The 23,129-nt window shown below is 45.3% G+C and overlaps 1 protein-coding gene across 1 annotated transcript in view; it reads left to right on the top strand.

Moving 5' to 3' along the window:
• The first annotated feature begins 3,297 nt into the window (after positions 1-3,297).
• The window catches only part of Opcml (opioid binding protein/cell adhesion molecule like), a 1,129,626-nt gene continuing 1,109,794 nt past the window's right edge, over positions 3,298-23,129 (top strand). The window contains exon 1 of the mRNA XM_029542772.1: positions 3,298-3,730. Within this exon, the coding sequence (XP_029398632.1) occupies positions 3,670-3,730 (61 nt within the window). The 5' untranslated portion in view covers positions 3,298-3,669. The remainder of the gene's footprint in view (positions 3,731-23,129) is intronic.

Consider the following 23,129-nt stretch of genomic DNA (forward strand, 5'->3'; position numbering starts at 1 on the left):
TATATATATATATATATATATATATATATATATATATATATGAATCAATTTTTTAAAAGATAAGGTCACATCAGTAGTAATGAAACTGCCAGTATATGAGCTCAGGTTTTTCTGTTTGCAAAGTGAATTTCTTCCTCAACAGGAGTTATTGTGCTGTAGATATTATGATTTCATTGAATACACTAAATAGGAAGTAGTGAAAGAACTAAGCCTTGACGTGGAGTTGGGACTTCCTGCCATCTCTTCTTCTGCCTGTTCTGGGGAACTGAGTGGCTGTAAGGCTTACTGAGAACTGAGAGATGGCAGCGTGGGCTTGCCTGGGTTGTGCTTACCCCATTAACTGTTACTAGATGCTTGTTCCTGGTCTCCGGCAGCTCACCGCCTGGTAGTGTGTTGCTGTCGATTTGGCTCTTTAATTCCCTACCAACATTCATGTGTTGAAAGCATAGTCCTCTGTGATTGTTGTTGGAAAGCAGTAGAGCCTTTAGTGTATACTCTTGAAGGGAATAGTGGAGCTCTGGCTTCTCCCCCCTCGTGTTTTTCAATTCTTTGGCATGAGCAGGCGTGTTTGTACTCTATCACAGTTACTACTTTGCTTTGTTCCTTTAAGCATCCGATCTCAACGATCCGTATGTACTCAGTCATGGCTACAGTGTCCAAAGACGTGAACTAGTATACCCCCTTATTAAATTGATCTCAAGAGTTTGTTCCTGGGATGGAAAACACAGGAACACAGCCTGTCCTCCGACTGTTCTTTGTAGAGGGGCTGTATTGAGTATACTTCACATTCCTAATGTGTTTATGGACATGTTGTTCTTGCGGTCCCTGTGTAAGTCAAGGAGGGGCTGTGCCCAGTGCTACCCAGAGTCCGCAGGTGCTCAGTGCACTGTGGATGCTATAGAGAATGCTGATCACTGGGATTAGCCAGTGCTGCTCAGGAGCTCAGTGTTCCCTAGGCACTCAAGCCTCTTCTCTTTTCTTCCCACGTCAGTCATTGGCCATTGTAAGAGGTGAAGGCTGGCTGGCCCTCAGCTTCAGGTGAGGATGCTATTTAAATCTTTTGAACTTCCCCATCTATGTTGTAAGGATGGTATACCTCCATCACTATTTGTTGAAAAGACAATATGGGATATGTAAGGCCAATAACATTTTTCCATGTACAGAGATGATCAATACCGCGATAGTGCTCAATGCTGTAATTTCTTTATACAGAGGAAACAGAAGAATATGAGCTTGCATTTGGACTGTGTCCCTCACTCACTAGGTGTGGTCCTGGACAAGTTACTTAACCTCTTTAAATCTCAGTTTCTTCCTCTCTTAGTTAGGATAAGGATTAAATGTAATGCCATATCTGAAGTCCTTAGCCAAGAAGGGGTTAATGAGTTGCCCAGATAGAGTAATCCTTCAGCACCACATTTAGAGGAGTCTTTCATCTTCTCCTGCCACAAGAGACTATTGCCAGACCTCATCTGTGTATGCTAAGATGAAGACAGTTCACATGTTCCCTAGAATAGTTCCATAAATGAATGTCGTTCATAGTCTTTCTTTTCTCAAAAGGAAATTAACTCTTTTGCAGCATAATAGGAAATCTCTAAATTGCAAGACTTTCTCAGCCAGCACAGCTCTTGGTCTTCTAAAGGCCTCTTGTTTGTGTCTGCCAGTCCCTCTCCTTGTGCTGTCTATCCATTTCCTTCCTGTGGTCTATCTGATCCCTCCCTGCCTTTCAAGTCTCCTTGTGCATCAGAGGGCTCTACTAGCAATACTTCTTCGGAACTTCAGTCTGATACTGTTCTTGTTCAGAGGATGCATAGATAGCTCTGCTTACACGGGACATGCTTCCCAACTGCTGGCTGGATACAAAACAACTTTACTATGTAAGGTATATGTAGTCTATTATCTTCTATATACATTCACTAGTGTACTAGTCCTTTTTTTTTTTTTCTAGAGGAATCTTCAGATATATCATATGGCTTTTGCAGACAAGAAGAAACAATTTTCTTCCTTGACCCAGCCTTGGAAAAGCACTGTATATTAAAACAACAGCTTGCTAAGTGCTGATGATGATGCTATCAATTATTGTGTTTGTAAGAAGGGAAATGATCAGTGTTCTACTTGTTTAAAGGCAAACATCTTATTTCCTAGAAAGAGTGATGTTCTGTTAGATGTAAATGAGTTCTGTGCATCCTTCCTCTTCATCAAAACTGTATTTATGACCTGGGCTTGAATCTGAACTCATTAGCCATGGAATGATTCTCAAGTTACTGGTACTTGCTGAACTGAAAATTTAGGGTACTGGCGTCTACGGGGCAGAACTCTGGTGAGGACAGTTGAATTGACACCTGTACTTCCCTGTCCCATAGGAGGTGTTGGAAATACATCACAGAAACAACCAGGGAGGAAGGAAGAATGTCACCTGGAACGTCACTCACATATAAGAAGTAGATCACATGCACAGAGTTGGGGAGGAATCCCCGCAGACATGGGGTCTTTGGAGAACACACGGTAACAGAGGTACTCTCTCCAAAACCTCCTTAATATCCAGTGCTCTTCTCACTGCCCTTTCTCAAAGTGCAGGGGCCATGCCAGCAGTGTGCAATTCACATTCCAGGGAGGACAGATAGAGTGTGTGTTGGCTGCATTCTGTGGTGCAGAGTTATGGTTCCTATAAACTATCATTGCACAGACACAAACTGGATCATGGTGAAAGAAAGAAAGAAAGGAGAGAGAGAGAGAGAGAGAGAGAGAGAGAGAGAGAGAGAGAGAGAGAGAGAGAGAGGAAAAGAAAAGGAAGGCCAAAGCCACAGGCATCATCCCTGTGAGCCTTCTTCTGAGGACTTTTGCAAGTTTCTTCTTCCTTAAGACCTAATCTGGATGTCCCTAACTAAGTGTGCTGGGATCATGGCAATTGTTTGGGGTTTTTGTCTTGGTAGAATTCCCTAAAGCTCTAATTTTGGGAGCTGGCCAATTCCCTGTATCTTCCAGGTGGGGAGTCAGGCTGCTTTCAAGTACTCTTGCTGGCGGGATGGGACTTGATGTATTTGAGCAGCCTCTGAGCAGAGCTCTGGCTGCATCCTGGGCTGGAGACCAGGAAGAAGGAATGATAAGGTCTTAGCATGAGCACTAGTCAATTTCTGCCAGGAAGCAGCCTTTTCCTGTTCCTTGTGTCCCGAGACCTACTGGGGTAAGATTTAGGAAAGGGCATTAGACCCCTCCCGCTGCCCACCCAGGAGCGGGTGTGCCCATGTGAAACACACTGGCATACTCACACAGATCCCAGCAGTACTGCTGCGCGGTGAGGGGGTGCGCAAGGGACAGGCTTCAACTCCCCTCGGAGTGGAGCCTTCCCAACAGGAAAGTCTCCCGGTGTCGCTCAGGAGAGTGGAGCCAATATGTGGCTTGGAGGTGGTCTACTGTGCGCCCAGTGAAGATTGGTGCTGTTAATTCTTACCAGTTGTGTGTATGTGCAAGGGGGAAAAAAAATCGGAGACGCTGTCTGCCTGCTCCCATCTCGCGCGCTCTCTCTCTCTCTTCTGCTCTCTCCCTCCCTTTGCAAACATTGGATTTAAACCTGCTCAGAATTCAGCACAGAAGAAGCAGCCTCGGTAGCAGCAGCAGTAGCAGCAGCACCAGCGGGAGCTAGCCGGGGCCGCCGCGCACCACAGCCTCGAGATGTACCATCCCGCCTACTGGATCGTCTTCTCGGCCACCACTGCCCTGCTCTTCATCCCAGGTACCCAGCAAAGAAGGGTGTTTTCTCTCTCTGAGCGATGGTGCCGCTGCTAGGGCAGAAGGGGAAGGGGGAAGAGGGAGAGGCAAGGAGGAAAAGAGGGAGTGCAAGAGGCTTGTGAGTGAAGGTAGGCTTGCCGCGTGCACACACACTCACTGGCTAGCTGGCTCTCAGGCAGACAGATGCCCACAGCAAGCCATTTGCTCCCTTCTGGGGAGAGCTGGGTTCGAGATCCGCACCGTGCTGCAAGGCGCTGCTGGTTCTGTGAAAGGCACAACTGGCATTGACCAGCTGTGGTCCCAGGGGTGACAGAAGAGGGGCTTAAACTCCCGGGGCGCAAAAGCCTTCTTGAGAGCTGCTGTCGGGACCTGCAGCAGGAACTGGCACCCTGCTCAGTACTGGTCTCTGTTTTTCTGAATCCTTGTAGATCTCTGCGTCTCTGTTTCCTAGGCTTCTTTCTTCCCCTTCCTGTTTTTTCCTCTCTTCCCAACGTTCTCTCCTCTCTTCTTTTCCTTCCTCTGAACCCTCCCCTCGATTCCCACTGCAGATCCCTACCTCCTTGTTTGCCTTCTCATCCTTTCAGGAATTCTTCTCTACTGCATCTTTTTTTTTTTTTTTTTTTTTTTTTGTCTTATCACAATCCTTCCACCACCTCTTATCCTTTCTTTATCCTTCCACCAAATGGGCAGATTGTGCCTTTGAAATCCACTTTCTCCTTCTTCACATCACAGCAGAGACATACATTTTCCCTAGTAGATCTGATCTGGTCCAAGCCGGGCAAAGGTTGGGAAATCCAGTCCCAGTGGAGGGTTGCTAGAGTCCCTAGGGTGGGCAGAGATGCTAATGCAGTGTTCTTTCTCACAGCACTTAGTTGTTTGGGCAGACCAAGTCTGCAGTGACCCAGGTAAGATGCTTCAAGGCAATCTTCACCACCCTCCCCAGTCAGTCTGCTAGACTCCTTGCAGACTCCCCGCACATCTTAATAGGGTTGGTAATTGCTTCAGAGCCTTCTGCAAGCAGAGGACCATGCCCGCAGGCATCTTTCACACAATGCTGAAGGGGCTTGGAAGGCTCACCAACATTTTAGGCAGCATCAAAGGGTCTCTGGATCTTACATACTAAACCTCACCCTTTAGGGGCATCTCTCTCTCTTTCTCTCTCTCTCTCTCTCTCTCTCTCTCTCTCTCTCTCTCTCTCTCTCTCTCTCTCTCTCTCTCCCTCTCTCTCCCCTCTGGTTGCAAATGGAGATAGCATGTTTTCCGTTAAACATTAGCTTAGAGCTAAATTCCCTTACATATGTACAGACATGAATGCCAATATTCTTAACCCTCACATTCATAGGTAAAGCACATAATTCTTCATTTTATATTCAGAATGCCTTGGTAAGGTTTTTCTCCCCTTTCTTTTAAACCTAATTCTCCAAAGTACTTCTAAGCTTACAGAGAAAATTAGAAAAAAGAAAGGAACTCATTGGGATGAAAGAGAAAGAGAACATTGATGTTTTTTTTTTTTTAAAAAAAGAAAAGATATCCCTCGTATAATGTTGCATCACTTTATTAAATATATTTTAATTAATTTGAAAATTTTATGCCCTCCCCCATTAAGTTTTGAATTCTACTTTTCTGAGAAGAAATGGGTTCTAAACCAAATTCCCAGATGTCTTTGGGGGCTGGCAAGTTCAGAGTTGGGAGGGTGTCCTTTTTTTCTTTTTCTAGGGTCTCCAGTGTACCAGTGGGAGTGGGGAAAGCCACAGGCAGAGGCCAGTGCTCAGTACCTGCCTGAGCCTGGTAGAGGGAGCCAGGTGGGTGCTTCTGGTCCTCTGCAAGAAGAGAAAGTTTCCTCAGAGTTCAGGAGGAAGCTCATCACGGACTAAGACTAATCGCTCCTCCCACTGTGGTTCTAGGGGCTTGGGTTAGGGCCTTCTTGAGGAATGGGTGGGAAGGATGGGTACAGGACACACTTCACAGGTCTCCGCATCCCTTCTGGCTGTCCTAAGGACAGACAGTGAGTAAGACCATTTGGGCTGAGGCTGGGACACAGTGCACCCCAAAGGAAGCCACAAACTGGGTTGAAACTTTCCTCTAGGGATATCCTAGTACCCTAAAGCACTGTGCTTGTAGGGGTCAGGGAGTCCAAGGGGCTTCCGCCTGCAGTTCCCCAGCCCTGCCTGGGTGTGAGGGTGAGGGGGACGGACTCTCCAGCTGCAGTCATTTGGGAGAGCAAGATAAACATCTGACTAGGCTTGCCTTTACCCCAGTAGGCAGGCTTTCCTACTTCCTCTGAGGGATGCTCTCAGGACTGAGCATCCCTCTGAGGTCAGGAATAGGGAGGAAGAAAAGTTGGTGTTAGTGAAAAGAAGGGAGAGAAGACACCCAAGGCGCGCAGCAGGATCCGAAAGGCCCGTGGCGCCTCATAGCTCGCATCCTTTACTTGCTTCAAAGTCTTCGTACTTCTTTTTAATTTTTTTCTCTTTTGTTTCGAACCCTGCCTTCCCTCCCCAGAGGTTAACACCAGCTTGTTAGCCATTTACTCTCCCAGCAGGTAAAACCAGGCTAATGTGATCACAAAACCTTGACCTGGTTAGGCCTCCGTGCTATCTCAATCTGTAGCTTTTTCATTTCTTCGAGAAAAAAACAAAAACAAAACAAAAAAAAAACACCTTTTCAACTCAGAATCATTTTCAGGTTAATGCTGTTGTTGCCTGGTACTTCCCAGGGAGACTGATGTTCATAAATTGTTTTCCTAAGCAGAATTTCTAGGGTGGGAAGACAGTTGCAAGGGGCAGGCTATTGAGCTCATATTCAAGACAGGACAGGGAAGGGGATGTGGTTGACAGCATGTCACTCTGAGAAGCATAGTCCTGAGACCCTGGGCATCCAGGGAGTGAATGATAAGGCTGAGTTGGTTGCCCCAGGTAGAAAGAGACATTAGGATCTTTGCTAAGAGTATTTGTGTGCGTGTGTTTCTCTGTGTGTGCGTGTTTCTGTGTGTGTGTGTGTGTGTGTGTGATTCTGTGTGTGGATGTGTGTGTATGTGTGTATGTGTCTGTGTGTGTGCCTGTGTATATATGTGCTTGTGCATGTGTATGTATGTGTGTATGTTTTATGTGTGTGCATGTGTGTGTGCCTGTGTGTGTATGTGTGTGCATTCAAGCACACTGGGAAACCTAGGCCCTTGGTAGGAAAATGATTTCCCACAGAGCCACATCATACATCTCAGGAGTCTTTATGACCTTGAATCTGGGCATTGATGGGAAGGTAAGTAGGATGGAGGAGCTGGAAGTTAAGGCTGCTGGATATTTGCATCAGAACCACCAGGAGATAGGAGCTCAGATCAACATGCGAAGTCCATCTTAGACTGGAATATGTATAAATGCTGAGTTCCTTGGGTCCCTCTGATGACTTCCAGACCAATTTGTCTAGTTCAAAGTCCCTGTCAATGCAATGCAGTCATTGGGTGAAAACACATCTTCCCTCCACCTATCTTAGCATCATAGCCATGAGACAGGGTGGGGAAGGCTCTACAGAGTCTTAGGTAGCTGGGAGAAAGACTGAATTTCTAAGCTGGAAGCCTGCTTTTCTGCTATGTAGACCTTTCCTGTGGGGTGTCCCTTTTACTCCTAGGTATTCAGGGGTCTTCTCTCCCAGGTACTGAACAAAGACCTCATGTGAAGACTGAGCCTGCGTTTGTGACCTGTCACATCTTAAACAGGCTTCCCATCATTGGCTGTCTTAAAGCCTTAGGCTTGACTGGAAAATTCCCACAGGCTTAAGATGTCCTCATCTTCTGCAGGCCCCTTTCTCCTTTGTATATTTCATTTCATGAAGGATCTTGGATCAAGGACATGAGAAATTTTTAATGATTTCTGTCCCCACTCCCTCCCAGTGTTGAGAAGCCTGGAGGGCTATTTCCCTGTGTGTGAGGAGTCAAGCAGGAGACTGTAAGCCCCAGGGTCCACTGAGAGTTAGGACCAAGGTCTAGACATCCGATTATTGAAAGGTTTCACCACCCTTTTGCCAATACTTCCTTCCCATCCCAGCTGTCATGTGGCTCTCAATCCCTGTAAATGATTGGCATATTAATAAGGTCAGACCAAGTCCTGGTGACATTAAGCACTGGCCAGTGACAATAGCAGGCACTTAAAACAAGACAGGCAATACCTGGCGTTTTAGTTGCCTGGAGCTGGGCAGTGTGAGATCAATCAGTGATCCCAGATGGACTGAGATTCTTGTGTGTTGTTCCAGGCATGCTTGCCTCCTTCCTTTCCTCGTGTGGCACCCTCATCCACAGCCCCAAAGCCTGGACCATGTAGGAGATGCCTTAAGTAGCCCACACCTGCTTGTGCTTGTGGTCTGGCAATTCTAGTCCCTGGATCTTCTGTGTCAGCCACTGGAAACATCACATATGCTTACAGCTTCAGCCTGCCATCCGAGCTTCATGGGGCAGCATGTCAGTGGGCAGTTTTCTACTCAGTGAATCTCCACACCAGCTTCTGTGCATGCTGGAAGCTGAGAAGTTACAGAATATGTTTCGAGCATTTATTTTATTCTCCAGGTCTCAATGTGCCAGTCTGTAAAAAGGGTTCCAGTTCTCTATGCCTCCTGTTTCTTACTGGACAGAAAAACAAATCTGGGTTAGATGTTAACAAGGGAAAGCTTAATAATTGTTATCGGAATAGAACACATCCCAGTCCCTAGCGCCATAGCAAAGGGAGAAGGATGTTCATGTGTAGGTGACTAGAAAATATGGTTTTAACTGTTGAAGAAGGTGGAAGACAGGATGGAACTGTACTGAATTGTCTGTCTTTGCCATGGTAATAAAAGCTAGCTGAATACAATACATGAATGAATTCCTCTATTCAACAAGACTTTATATATGTTCTGATGAATTAAGACATCTCTCAGCTTCAAAAACAAAGTGCATCAAACTAGAAAGCAGGTTCCCCTTTTCCTTCTTTTTGACCCCACTGAGAACATGTGCTGGCTCAGACTGGTTTTTCTACCATGTGAAGCTAGTGCTGAACAGGGGCTTCTTTGCCCCTGCTCGGTAATGTTTTCAGTGAGGTGCAGGCTATGTGGACTCACTCAGCAGCCTTGAACAGGTGGGGATTTCAGTAGCACGGTCTCATAGCTTCATGTCCGCATGGCTCTTGCCAGCCTATGGGCTAGGCTTCCTTCACCTTGGCTCCCTGGCTTGGGGACGATCAGCCTGCTACCCTTGTCTGTCTGCGGACAGTTGCCATCCATCTGCAGCTGCCTGCAGCTGGAGAGAGAGGGCAGATGGAAGCAGACCCACTCTTCCTGTCACCGAAGTCAAGTGTCAGTCCACAGATGGCCTGTGGCTGCTGACAAGCCAAGCTGTCAGGGATGGTGGATACTGGCACCTTTGGATGCTGTTGGAACTTCCCAGACATGGAGGCTGAGCAGGCTGGTGTCACCTTGGGGTGGCTCTGTTCTGCCCTCCCACTCCCAGTGATGATCTCTAGGTTGCTCTAGGTCCTGAGGTCATCTGTCCTTGCCATGTGTGCTATGGTCAGGAGCTGGAGATTTAGACGATTTCTAAAGCCTTCGTCTCCTATGACTTGCAGCAGGTGGGGTGAGACGTAGTTCTGATCATTCATTCAGAAGCACATAATGGTAACTCTGAGGATGGAGCAGAAAAGAAATTCTAACCCTGAGGTGATCACGAAGACAAACATACTTGTGATTACTTCCCTGTAGGTATGTGTGCAAGCACGCACACCACAATTGAGATTTCATCATCCTCTGGCAGTCACAGTCACTCCTTTTGCTGAATGCACACACACATACACACACACACACACACACACACATGTTTGGGTGTGTTCATATGTACACTCACACACAGCCTTAGTTTAGCTACTCTCAAAGTCTTCAGCTACACCACAGCTCCTCACAAAAAGCAAGCCCATCTTCCTTTTGCCTCATGACTTTGCCCCTGTAAGAGAACACTGACTGGGCCTTCAGCATCAGTGCCCTCCCTATTGTTACATGGCAGGAGTCTGTGCCATACACACCCATTCATGTGTGACTGTTTGCTTGACAATGTAGAAACTCTCTCTACAGCTACCCACTTTCTTCTGTACCCCAAAGCCAGTGGGCACCAGTGGCAAAACTTGCACTTGTCTCTCAAGATCCCCTCCTATCCAGAACTCTTGGTGCCCAGAGGCTGAGACTCCCCTGCAGCCACTAAACTAACTTAATTAAATGTTTGCAGAATGCTTTGAGACACCTCTGGGCAATGTGCTCAGTAAGTGCAAAGCATTATCATTATGAGGTAGCACATTGCCTTTAACAAGCAGGGACACTGTGCTGAGAGACCCCTGGAAAGGCCAAGATGAATCGATGCATCAGGACACAGGCCATTGATTGGAATGGCTGCTTGCATGTTCCTGGGAAATGATAAGTGACATTTGAATTGAGCACTGAAGTCCAAGATCTAGAAAAAGCAGAATATTGGTCATTCCAAGGGACAGAGACTCTGAAATATTCTGAGTGGTTATTCTTGAACTCTTGTTTATGTTTTTTTCTTTCATGTGGTTTTGTTTTGTTTTGTTTTGGTAAATTTACAATGCTGTTCTATTGCTCATGGGGATGAACTCAGTAAGGAGTTTATGCTTTATGACATGCCTGGGAAATCTATGTTCACTCTTATTTGTTGCTTAGAAAAGGAATATGGAAAGAAAAGAAAAGAAAAAGAATATGGGATATTACCATAATGTGTGGACTTCTAATTGTGTAGAGTTTACAACATAAAAACCAAAACCCTCTAAATTGGACAAAGTCCACAATGCAGGGCTCCCCACTTTTCTGCGCCTTGTTTCATCTTTCACACCCTCTTCTTCCCTCACCAGCTCCTGACTTTGGTCACTTTGGTCAATCTTTGTCCCTCATAATAGGTTCCCCTACTCTTCCCCAAAGGCTTTTTACTCAAGCATAAAAATTCTCATATTCATATATATATATGTTTTTATTATATATATATGTTTCCCCCCCCCCCCCCATGGAACTTTGTTTTCTTTCAGAGTTTGGCAAAGGCATTACTTTCTCAAAAGAACCTTCTCGATGCTTTAAGGTAGACTAGGCCTTGTTTATTATGCAAGTTCTCAGTGCCAGGCTTCTCTTTCCAACACAGTGACTTTATATATTGATTTTATGCCTCTTTTTCTTCCACTTGTCGTGGCCCATAACGCTCCACCCTTCTCCTCTCCAGCACATCCTCATTCCTTAACACATTGGCTGAGGGTAAGTGTGCAGAGTGTTTGTTGAATAAGGGAATGAGTGGGGGAGAAACTGATTATGAATAAACTGTAGCCAAACTCATACGTGTATTAGGTGTTGGCTTATTCTGCATATCATTTTGATCATGCCCTCTGGATTCTCTAAACTATCTTGGGTCCTGGCTTGGCAGGCCAACAGCTCACTCATTTGTCGAGTAGGCAGCTTGGGAACAGCTTTGCTAATGGGAAATGGGAATGTCTAGAAAATGCTTAGATATGAGTGTTCATTCAAGAGTTTATGATCATCAGTCAACACAAGCTGTGACCTACCAACCAGACAAAAATCACAGCTCAGTGCTGGAACTGCAGAGTTGTGAAAGTGACATCTCAACAGACACACCTGTGTAGTGAGACTTCTGGAATGTTGATTTCTTTAAAAGACACAGCAATGTTATAGGAATATATTTTGTTTTAATCCCATCCACAGGGATATGGGGTTCCTCCACCGCAGCTGACCATGGTTTGTCTCGAGCTTTAGTAGAAGCAGGGTTTTGCCAGCTCCAGATATTTTCTGCACCTGTGTGATGTTTTGGAACTCTGGGAATTTTTCCCAGGGTATATAAATGCTAGGGCCCTGAGAGGCACGCTTGATGGTTAGTGGCTGTTCGGGGGTGGGGGGGTGGGGGTGATTACAGTTTGTTAGTAGTCACGTTCACAGAAGAAACAAGAAGAAAGACATCAGAGTCAAGGATCTCTCTCTTTCTTCCCCTCTTTCTTCTTTATCTCGTATCTAATGATAGTGGGTGAAACCGGTGGCAGGATAAAGTGTGAGAAAAGGAAGGAAAACCCCACAAAGTAGCTAAGGCAGGCTACATGCCTGAGAGTACGAGGCATTCTGTAAACATGGACGTGGCCCTAAACTGGCTATTGGCCTAATACAAACTGAGATGACTCAGCACATTTAATCAGGCTGTCTGTTAGAGGGACCTCTGTTATTTGAAATTTACAGTCATGCCCCTGTGTCAATAGCTGAGAATTATAGTAATATAAGAAGGGATTTTTGTAATTTAAAAGAAGTGAAACGTTGCACTATGGTTAGGAAAATGCAGATAGCATGGGGGTGGGACAGACATGTCATTACTATGGGAAAGGTAAAACTGGTCTCAGCAAGACAAAAGAGTTATAAGGTTATATTGTTCTTATAAATAGTCAATTTCATAGTATAGTCTGTTCACCAGTGCTGTTACGTCATGGTTCTTGGGCTCTGGATCACAGAGGTCTTGCCTCATTAATCTATGAGTGCTTCATAGTGCTAAGCATTTCTCAGATGTGTTATTTACTGAAGTAATTACTTTGGGGAAAAACGTTTAAACTAAAATAGTTATGGTTGGTCTGGGTTTGCAGCTATGTGGCTACTGTTCTTGGCTAGCATGCATGGAATAAGAGACACACATGCATCAAGCCAACATCTATATGATTGGGAAATCACAATTCAAACAAGAATAAGGATGGGGATATGCTTCCATGATTTCCTGTAAAGAGGGCTGATCTTGCCACAAAGCTCTGTGACAGCGACAACTGAGTAAAGTCCTACAAAGAAAGGATGCAGACATATTCTAAGGCCCAGGGAAGGGAAGGGACCTGTGTTGGTTTGAATGAGAATGGCCCCCATCAGCTCATATTTAAATGTTTGGATCCCAACTAGTAGACTGCTTAAGAAGGATTGAGAATTGTGGTCTCCTTGGAGGAGGTGTATCACTGGGCGTGGGCTCAGAGGTTTCAGAGCTCATGCCAGGTTCCAGTCTTGCACTCTTTCTGCTGTGCAGTGTAGGCCAGATGTTAGCTTTCAGCTACTGCTCCAGTGCCTGCCTGCCTGCATGTGTGCCATGGTTCCTGCCATGATGATCATGGACTAACCATGTAAAACTGTAAGCAAGTCCCAGTTAAATACTTTGTCCTATATGTTGCCTTAGTCACAATGTCTCTTCATAGCAATATAACAGGGGTAACCAAGACAAGGAGTGTAGCCAAGGCACACAGGGGGCCTGTGATGTCCAGGTTCTGATAGCAGGAGAGGAGGGGGGCCAAAGGAGACCAAGAAGTTGAAGATATTATGAGTTGAGGCAAGAAACGACACACTTTATTCAGGCTTTGAGGCAGGCAGACACTGGGACACAAAGGCTGCACGCAGGCTGGGATAGGCACAGGCAGACTGGCACACTGGGTGCAAGGAAATAGACATCCAGAGCCACAGAGAAAGGCTGGTGAAGACAAAGGCAAAGGCCAAGCCTAAAACTTCTGACCTGAGAGTCGTACTTATATAAAACCCACAAAAAGGTGGCACCTATCCAGAAATGGTTATGGAACAGATTACACCACTGTTTACTTTTGGATTCCCTGGACAACCAATGTCAGCCATTTTGTCGCTGACACATAGGTCCCCAGCTGTCCAACCTCAGCCATCTCAGCCAATGCTGGATATCTCTAACAGTATCATTTTTTTCCCAAACATGAACTGGCCCATTTAGTCTCCCATTCTCCACAGGATCTCAACAGGAAACCTAAGGGCTCATTCTCCTACCTGCGTAGAGCAGAGAAGAAGAAAGTGTGTCCCAAGATCAAGGTTCCAGCCTGTTGTGCCAGGACCAGAAAAGAAAAATAGTTTCTGAGGGCCATTGCAGTTGTAACTCTGGAAGTAATGGCCCATGATTGATATAACTCACGTGATAGGTGTGGACCATGGTTTATAGCCTTGAGTCCTATTCTTGTTGCAGCTTGCAGAATGGATTGAGGATGAACATGGCAGTTGGGAGGCCACTGACACATCTCTGATAGAAGTGCCCATGACTTAGACCTCTGGGAGAGGTGATTAGAAAAGAGAGGCATTGATGAACATGCCTGTCTTTAAAGAACCATTGTGAGTGAGTTACAGAGACTATGATGTCTGATTCTAACAGCACAACAGTCTTTGTGACCTGTAAGTCCCATTGTTAGTGCCCAATTATGAGCCCTTTCTCAGCTGATGTATAGCCTTTCTATAGAACCGGAATAGGTGGATTTTGGCATTCCATCCTTCCTGGAAACAAAACAATTTCAGCCGTTGACACCAAGCCCAGTGTGTCACTGAACTTCTGGATACATGTAAGAGATGACAGAGTTCTAGTTGTCCTATCTGCTATATTCTACCTTAGCTTTTCCTCTGGAAGAATCCAGCCTGTGATTAGAGGAGCTTTGATTGAATCCTTGAGTGACTATGGACACTCTAATTCAACCACATGACATCATTTGATGACACCAGAGTATTTGTAACCTCCCACGATGCAACCCACCTCAGGGACCTTCTGAGCAGAGCCTTGTATACATGGTTTCCTGAATACATGTGTAGGTCCTTAGAAAGGGACCTTAGACACTCTAGTCTGTTCCCTCACTGAGGGGAAGGGGGTGTGGAATTCTTCGGTAAAGTCACATAGTTAGAGGTTCCTCTGGAAGACAGGTGTTACACTCTGTCTGGAGTCATTCCTCTCTGATAGCGAGGTGGGGAAGCTAAAATTTACCTTTGAAGATGATCCCATAACCTTGGTTACTATTCTGTTTCATACTGTTTATTCACTTTAGCGTTTCATTCCCTAAAGTGTTCCTTCACTTTAGTGCACAGAAGAAACAGTGTGAGACAAGGTAAGGCAATTGAAAAAACCTAAGGATTAGGGTCTGGGGGCAAAAAGCAAAACAGAAGCCTGGTCCCTTGTAGAATAATGACCCTTGCAACTAAACTGGGAGACTTCTAGAAATACATGGTTCCTTGGTATATGGAAGGCTATGTTTAGTGCAGTAAAATGAAAAAAGTGTCAGATTTGTGTCAAGCTGATGGGATTCCCATCAACCTGTTTGGTCTTCACACTATGACAGGTGCTGGCTTTTATCATCACTGCCAGCAAAACAACCCTTTTCAAAATATGTGTTTGGCTTCAAAACTGTACTAAGCCCAGAGAAAACCCATACTAATAATCTTGTGATCTCTATGCTAATGATTCCTGGTCGACTTACATGCACACATCCTATGCACATGTATCATACCAGTTCTATAATTAAAGAAGCAAAACGGCCAGTCTTCTTCCCCCTCTGCTTCAAATCAGCAAAGTGGAAATAGGACCGTGACAGCGGCATGGAGTTGTAGAGAAATTCAGAATAAGAAACAAGAGTTCAAATTCAGAAGCATGCCAGAAAGGATCAGATGGGAAGATGAGACACAGCAGTGGTAAGACAAAGCACCTAGGGGCATTCCCATTCCTCCAATGACAGGCTTAAGGAAGCCCGAGGCTACTCTGAACAAGCCAACTTGCTTCTTCTGAATAGACCAGTGCCAAGGGATTTCCTGTATTCTTCAATGAGAGGAGAGGGATGCTGGAAGAGAGAGCATGGCAGATGGAAATAGCCCATTAGCTTGCAGGCTCCGAGAGAAACTGGGGTTTTCTTAGGAGTCCCCTGGCTTTATCCCATGGAGAGGATGGTTCCCAGTCTTACTTGGCACTGGGATGGTTGCCTCTTTGGGTGGAGTCCAGATGGGAAGGGATGATGAAAACCACTATTGAGTTATTGAGATTCTGCATCCATCTTTTCCTGATGGAACCGCGGAGTCTTAGAAGATCACAGGCACTACCAACGGATGTGAGCTTAAACTCGTGGTATCTGAATGATGTGGCCGTTGCTGTGGGGACCTGGACAACTGTTTGTTTCCTGCTTTCACGTAAATAATCTGTATTGAAAGCAGATACTTAGTAGTCTGTGGCCATCTCATGGGACCACTGATACCGTGAGTCCTACCATGGCCTTTGGCTTTATTCCTCCTTTTTATATAAAGCCAGTGGCCTTAGGCAAGTGCTTTAATTTCTCCAAGATGCTTATCCTCCACAAAAAATAACAGAGTGATCTCAATAGTACCTAGAAAAGCCCCAGCCCTCGGATGTTACTAGTGGCTGGGTCTTACTTACCTTGGATAGGTCAATTCCCTAGGTTGTCTGGGAATCCTCTCTCCCCATGATCGTCTCTGTCTGTGATGAGTGTGATTGGACCCGCAGGGTGGCACACGCTCTGGTTCTGGAGCAGGCATCATGGTGGAGGAGCTCTTGGTGTCTCTTCTGCAGGCCAGAAATGGGTTCCGGTTTGCTTCTGTTTCCATGGAGACCGCTGTAAAGTATTTGCTGTTTTCTCAACTGAATTACTTGAACCTTGCCAGAGAATGGGGACTTTGCCATTTGTCTTGTGATGAGAGAGGCCGGGCAAGAGTTGGAAAGGACTCTGATTTACAGCCTAATGTCAATCTAGACCTGCCCTGTGACTGTTTATGTTTTAGGCCCTGCTCACTGTTCTCACTAAAAGCATAATTCTAAGGATGAATCCATGGGGGTAGAGGAGTCTTTTGGAAAGTTTGAACCATTTTGGCTGTCCTGCACATATGCTGCAGAGGGTCCTGATCCATTCCACCTCATACAGGCTGAGTGGTGAATCCCAGAGATTGGATTCCTTTTTGTTCAAGCCTGCAGGAAACCATGCAGCATCTCAGGTCCCCGTGACCTCTTCTAGCCTACGAATAGCTTGATTCCATAATGAGAATTATTCATGGAAAGATCAGAAATGGGGTAGTTTATGGGGCTGTGCATCTGCCTTGTACCCTGCTCTAAATCCAACATGTTGGTTAGTCAGTCGTCTTGGTTGGTCCCTGGCATATGGCACTAAGTGAGTCTCTATGTTACAGCACTGCCTGGTGGACAGCAGTATTTTGTAGCCCTTTGCTATAGTCTGGAGAACTGGAGAAGAGTGAATCTCATGTACCTTAACCACACACTAAGCCTGGTCTTGCCTAGGATCAGATGAGCACTTCTTATAGCGCCTCTTTGGAATGACAATGTCTCTTGGTCCAGCTTTTCTGGGAAAGTATCAACTATGAGCTATGCTTTCTAGTTTCATTTTGAACTGCTCAGTCTCCAGCCTGCATCCCCCCATCTCCATATGTCACAAACTGAGATTGTGACCAATCCTTATCAAAATGGTGGATGCTTCTAGAACCTCATCAGACACTGGTGAGCATGGTTGATTGAAGTCAGGTTTTCTGGAAGATACATCTGCTTGCAGATTAGAGTTACAGAGAAACAGCTGACATTTCCACCCCATTAGTCCTCTAGAAGCGCCACTAAAGTCTATGTGCCTGGGAAGGCAAGAGAATTACAGTAACATAGTCCTGTCTTACATTTTAGTTCAAGTGCAGAAGCAATGGAGAAGAGTTCAGAATAGAGAAGGTTGGAAAAAAAATCAAAGGCAGCATGTTCTAACATCTTCTGTCCCAGATAAAAACATATTAAATGTTTTATTCTTCTTTATTTTCAATTCTGGTGGCTGGTTTGGGGGTTGAGTGGTGAGAAGCAGGAAGAGGGGGACCATGACTGATTTTTCCAGTGCAGAGAACACACTTTTTGTTATTCTGTCCTTCTGTTGGTATTCCCAAGGGCTGGTCCAGGGTGCATTTCTCCAGCAGTAGACCGCCCATTAAGGCCTGTGTTTGGACTTCATAGTGTTCAAATAAATTAATACATAAGATATATCTTGATTACTTTCTTCTGATTCCCCACAGACTCCTTTGCATTGCACTGAACACTCAGTGGTGGTCTGAAGCGTCCCTAGGAAGGCAGAGGCTTAGCCAGAGAGTAAAGACAGCAGGAATGACTAATGCCTCAAAGCCAAAGACCAGTTCAGGATTTCTTATCCAGAAGCCTTGTTTGGGACCCAAAGGATTTCTGATTATTTTTGATTTTGGAATGTTTTCATACATGGTATGAGATCATGAAGGTAGAAATAAAAACCCTAAACATGAATGGTTTATGTTTCACACATAGTTTACAGGTAATTTAATGCAATATTTGGAGCATGCCTGTATTTTGACTGAGGCCTATCATATGAGATCAGGTGTGGGATATTCCCTGAAGTGCCATGTTGGTATTAAGGGTTTTGGAATTTGGAGCACTCCAGATTTAGGGTTTTGGGATTAAGGTTGCTTACCCTGTTCTAGGAAGGATCAGGGCCACCAAGAAGGAAGGCTGCAGGGGCTGAGATGGGAATGAGGAATCAGCCATACAGAGTTGAACCTTAACAGCACCAGAAATGTCTGCAGCCCCGCTGTCTTGAGGTGGAGCGATGAACTCCCACTGACATCTCTTTCAGGGCGATAACCCTATGCAAGCCTTTGCTTGAGGCCTTCCCACCTGCATTCCACCGTCCTACTCACCTGTGCACACATACCCATGCACCTATGACCCACCAATTCACACATCTGATACACCTGTTCAGACTCCACTTACCCACTGTCCTTGTACAATTGTTCACACACCACCCACCCAAACACGCAGCACTTGTTCATACTCATGGACATGTCTACCCAGCTTTCTCAGACATCTCCTTACACACAGCTCACTTAGTCACATACATGTCCACACCCAGTCACTCACCAGCTAGCTAACCTCTACACACACACACACACACACACACACACACACACACACACAGAGTTATATAGATTCACATCGCCAGCCCTCTATGCACACACCACTCAGCAAGCTACATGCATCCATACACATCACACAGTTAGAAACAGACCAGTACCTCTGACTCATGCTCACACTACTTAGGTAGACTCCCCCTGCAACATAAGAACACACAACCCATTCTCATCCCTATCCACACACAATTGCTCCTCCCGTACCCTACATGCACATGCCATGTAGCAACCGTCCACATGTACAACATGCACACACATACTGCCCACCCCCACACACACCCGTAACCACACAACTTAGCCATCCTCATACATACCCACACATACCACCAACCTACCTTACCACATCATGCCCATATGCAAACCATCCACCAAGCCATACATACATACTACTTGCTCATATGTACACACACACCACCCATCCATTCATATACACATAGGCAATTATCATCTACCTGCCTTCTTACTATGCACTGTCAATCACTTTACACCATAAACTCATATACACATACTGCCTTCCTATGCATACACACATATCCTATCACACACCCATACACACATACATGGATACATTTATATATTTACCCAGAAACATTCCATATGCTTAGACATATACACTAGCCACCTGTAAATACACCTACATATACAACTCACACAAATTTAGCCCCACCCAGCTACATATACATACCACCTATCCATGAGTTGGCACAGACTCCATACTCCCACATGCTGGTGTATATCCAAATGTCATATACACTACACCCCCCACCAAACTCACATAATCAGCCCCAATATCCTTTTCTTCTTCAAAAGGAGTTGTCACAGGCCAAAGGGTTAACAGTGACTCAACTCTGTCCATCTGGAACCGAATATAGAGATAAATCTCTGGCCACAAACCATTCTATGTATTGGGACACTATGGTTGCTGTGGCAGACCCCATTTTGTAGCAGCTGCAGTGTTCTTCAACAATACTATCTTTGTAGTAAGAATGGCTGATCATCAATGAATACAGACCAGCATCCAAAATGATATTTCAGTCATCAAAATAACCATTGAAGGGAAACAAACGTCAAATAGTCTTTGTAAGAGTTAAAAACTAAGCACAGGGACCATTTATTTTAACTGCTGATGAGTCTGCATCTCCAGTCTCTACTCTCTTCCCCTCAGACCTGGCTGGCTCTCAGAACCAGTTAGCTTGGACGTACTGAACCTTGCCTTCCTGGTATAGGCTGGAAATAACCTTTTGTCCTGTCAAAGTCATGCTGAGGTGAAGTCAGAATTGCTTTCTTTTAAAACTTATTAGGGGTGTGTGTGTGTGTGTGTGTGTGTGTGTGTGTGTGTACATTCACATATACATATGAATGCATGTAAGTACACATGAGGAGGATAGAGGTCCATAGTGGATATCTTTTATCTCCTTGTTTTTGTTTGTTTGTTGGCTTGTGTTTGTTTTTTGTTATGTTTTTGAGGCAGGGTCTCTTACTGAACCAGAAGCCCACAGATTTGGCTAGACTTGTCACCCAGCAAGTCCTTGGGATTCTCCCGTCTCCATCTCCTAGCCCTGGGGTCCTAGGGAGGTTGCTGCCAAGAGGGCTTTTAACATGGGTTCTAGGCACTTGCACTCACCCTGTCCTACTTGTGCATAAGAATTTTCCACTGAATCATTTCCACTGCCTCAGAGTTAGAATTTATTAAAGGAGATATTATTAAAAAAAACATACTGATGGAAACATGCAGAAAAGAGTGGGGACAGGAAAAGCTGGAGAAGCTTGTCTTTCCTGAGCGTAGTTTGATCTTGAGTTGCCTCAAGTCCAGCTCCAGAACTGGATCAGTTAGGAGGATGCCTCTCAGTTCCCTGGCTCTCCAAGGTGTGGGTGACCAAGAGCCACAGACAGCAGTCCGGAGCACATTGCTCCAAGGCCATTTCCTTTGGACTGCTCCCAGCCATGGTTGAGGGTCAGAGAGATGCCATGTTTGGTCCTCATAGGGATACGGTCTTCTCTGAGGGATGGCTTTGACTTGGAGGCACCTGAGACATCGAGTTAAGCTTTCCCTAGAACTTCACTGTTTTGTCTGCTTCCTCCCACCCACCTCCCCGCCAGCCTTCTCCTCACCTTCACTAGAGACCAAGCCAGCACAGCCGTCTGCTGGCCCTCCTGGCTCCTTCGCTTCTCTTTCACAGTTTCTTCCCCTCACAAATGTCTTGCACATCCAAACCTGTCTTGATGTCTGGTTCTCAGAGGACCCAGATTGACATAGTGTTTCCGGGCTGGCCGAGATAAGTAGGCGTGTGAGCCAACGTAGTACTCCATATGTCAACCTTCTCTGCCACCCACACTGCAAAGTTGAGCCATGGAAGCCCTGCAGGGACTGAAAATTTTAAGACCAAGAGAAGCCATGTTTATTTTATTCTCCAAGGCATGATCCTGGCCCATGGAAGCCTTGTCCTGCATTCACATTGATTAAATTAGGAATGTTTTTAATATGTTTCATGATTTCTCAAGTGGACTCCTTGCCCTGAACTGATCATAAAGACGGATCCTGTCTCCCTTGATGCACTGTTAGTTCAGGTGGAAATGCAACCCACACATCGCAGCTCTTTCTCATTTTCTGGATCCTGTTCACTATACAGTTTGCAAAGCTGGGTCTGTCCTTTAGGAACACTGTTCTAATTGCTATGATTTTTGTGTCTTGACTATTCTCCTTACATCCCTGTAACTATGGCTCTTTTGAACCACTTTTCTCCTTATACAGGATTCTTGCTTGTTGTTAAGACTGTTCTGTAGGTTGGACTATGTTTCGAAGCAACCTTGGCCTCTACCCACCAGATGCCAGTGGCACCTCTTGAACTGTGACAGCCAAGAATGTCTCTAGACATAGATAGCCAAATGTCCCCTGGGGGACAAAATCACTCTGCTGAGAGCTGAGGCTCTGATTTTAAACAGACAGCGTGGTATCTTAGCAACCCTTCTAACTGATGTGAGGTGTCTTCTCCTAGCTAGTCAAAGGCAGACTTCTTTTAGGGTACTCATCACCTTGAACTTATGACATGTGTGGGGTCCAAGAAGCTTAGGGTTCTCTTATCTGTTTCACAGGAAAATTATTTCATCCAGAACCTGGATTATTGAATTCTGCACCTTTCCAGATGTTTTCTGTTGAATACTGTACAGAAATGAGAGTGTACTTCACAATGCTAGTATGGCTTTTCTTTGTGTTAGTGTATCAGGGGTAAAGCAGACAGAGGGGTCTTACCCTATTATAACACGAGAATGTTTCACAAGGCTGGTGTACTCATTGTGTGGGGGGTCATCACAAGCCAACCTGTTGCTGCAACTGTCCTTCAGGCAGATTCTCACTGTGTTCTAATAGCTTGGGGCTAGTCAGGAGTGAACCTGACAGTTCTGACAAGGTTCCTATTGGCAGGCATCTAAACTCAAACCGAAGAGCAGAATCTAAAAACTGGAAAGTTGTAAATAGCTACAGAGATCTGTACTCACTTATGGCAGTAGAATTTTGAGATTTTTGAGAATTTTGAGCCACCTTGAAGAAGTCTCCTTCCAATAACCAAGACTTGAGAATGAAATGGTCCTAAGAATTACAAAGGGCAGAAAACTCCTGCTTTCTAATGTCTTTGGCTTGTTCTTAATGGGAAGTGAATGTGCTGACTGTGAGACTCTCTCCTAAGTTCCTGTGTAATTTTGGAAAGAGGTGATGCCAGGCGCTCTGGGTGAGGCTAAGTGTCACAGGGGAGCTGAAACACAGTGAGCCACTAGGAATTCCGGATTGGTGAATGACGTTGGGCCCTTTGGAATTCAGAATTAAGTTTTGTCTTACATTAGGCTGGTTGCTGGCCTGATTTCCTTTCCTTGCTGCTGTCTTCTTCTTCTTCTTCTTCTTCTTCTTCTTCTTCTTCTTCTTCTTCTTCTTCTTCTTCTTCTTCTTCTTCTTCTTCTTCTTCTTCTTCTTCTTCTATATTTTCTTTATTTTCATTTCAAATGTTATCCCTTTTCCTAGTTTCCCCTCCAAAAATCCCCTATCCATTTCCCCCACCCCCTGTTCCACAACCTACCCACTCCCGCTTCCTGGCCCTGGCATTCTCCTATACTGGGGCATAGAACCTTCACAGGACCAAGGACTTCTCCTCCCATTGATGACCGACTAGGCCATCCTCTGCTACATATGCAGCTAGAGCCATGAGTCCCACCATGTTTTCTTTTGTTGGTGGTTTAGTCCCAGGGATCTCTGGGGGGTACAGGTTAGTTCATATTGTTGTTCCTCCTATGGGGCTGCAAACCCCTTCAGCCCCTTGGGTCCTTTCTCTTGCTCCTTCATTAGGGACCCTCTGCCCCATCCAATGGATGACTGTGAGCATCCACTTCTGTTTTTGCCAGGCACTGGCAGAGCCTCTCAGAAGACAGCTATATCATGCTCCTGTCAGCAAAATCTTATTGGCATCTGCAATAGTATCTGGATTTGGTGGTTATATATGGGATGGATCCCCAGGTGGGGCANTCTCTGGATGGTCATTCCTTCAGTCTCTGCTCTGAACTTTGTCTCTGTAATTCCTTCTATGGGTATTTTGTTCCCCCTTCTATGACGGATCAAAGAATCCACACTT

The sequence above is a fragment of the Mus pahari genome, chromosome 10 (genome assembly GCF_900095145.1).
Source record: "Mus pahari chromosome 10, PAHARI_EIJ_v1.1, whole genome shotgun sequence".
Classification (NCBI taxonomy): domain Eukaryota; kingdom Metazoa; phylum Chordata; class Mammalia; order Rodentia; family Muridae; genus Mus; species Mus pahari.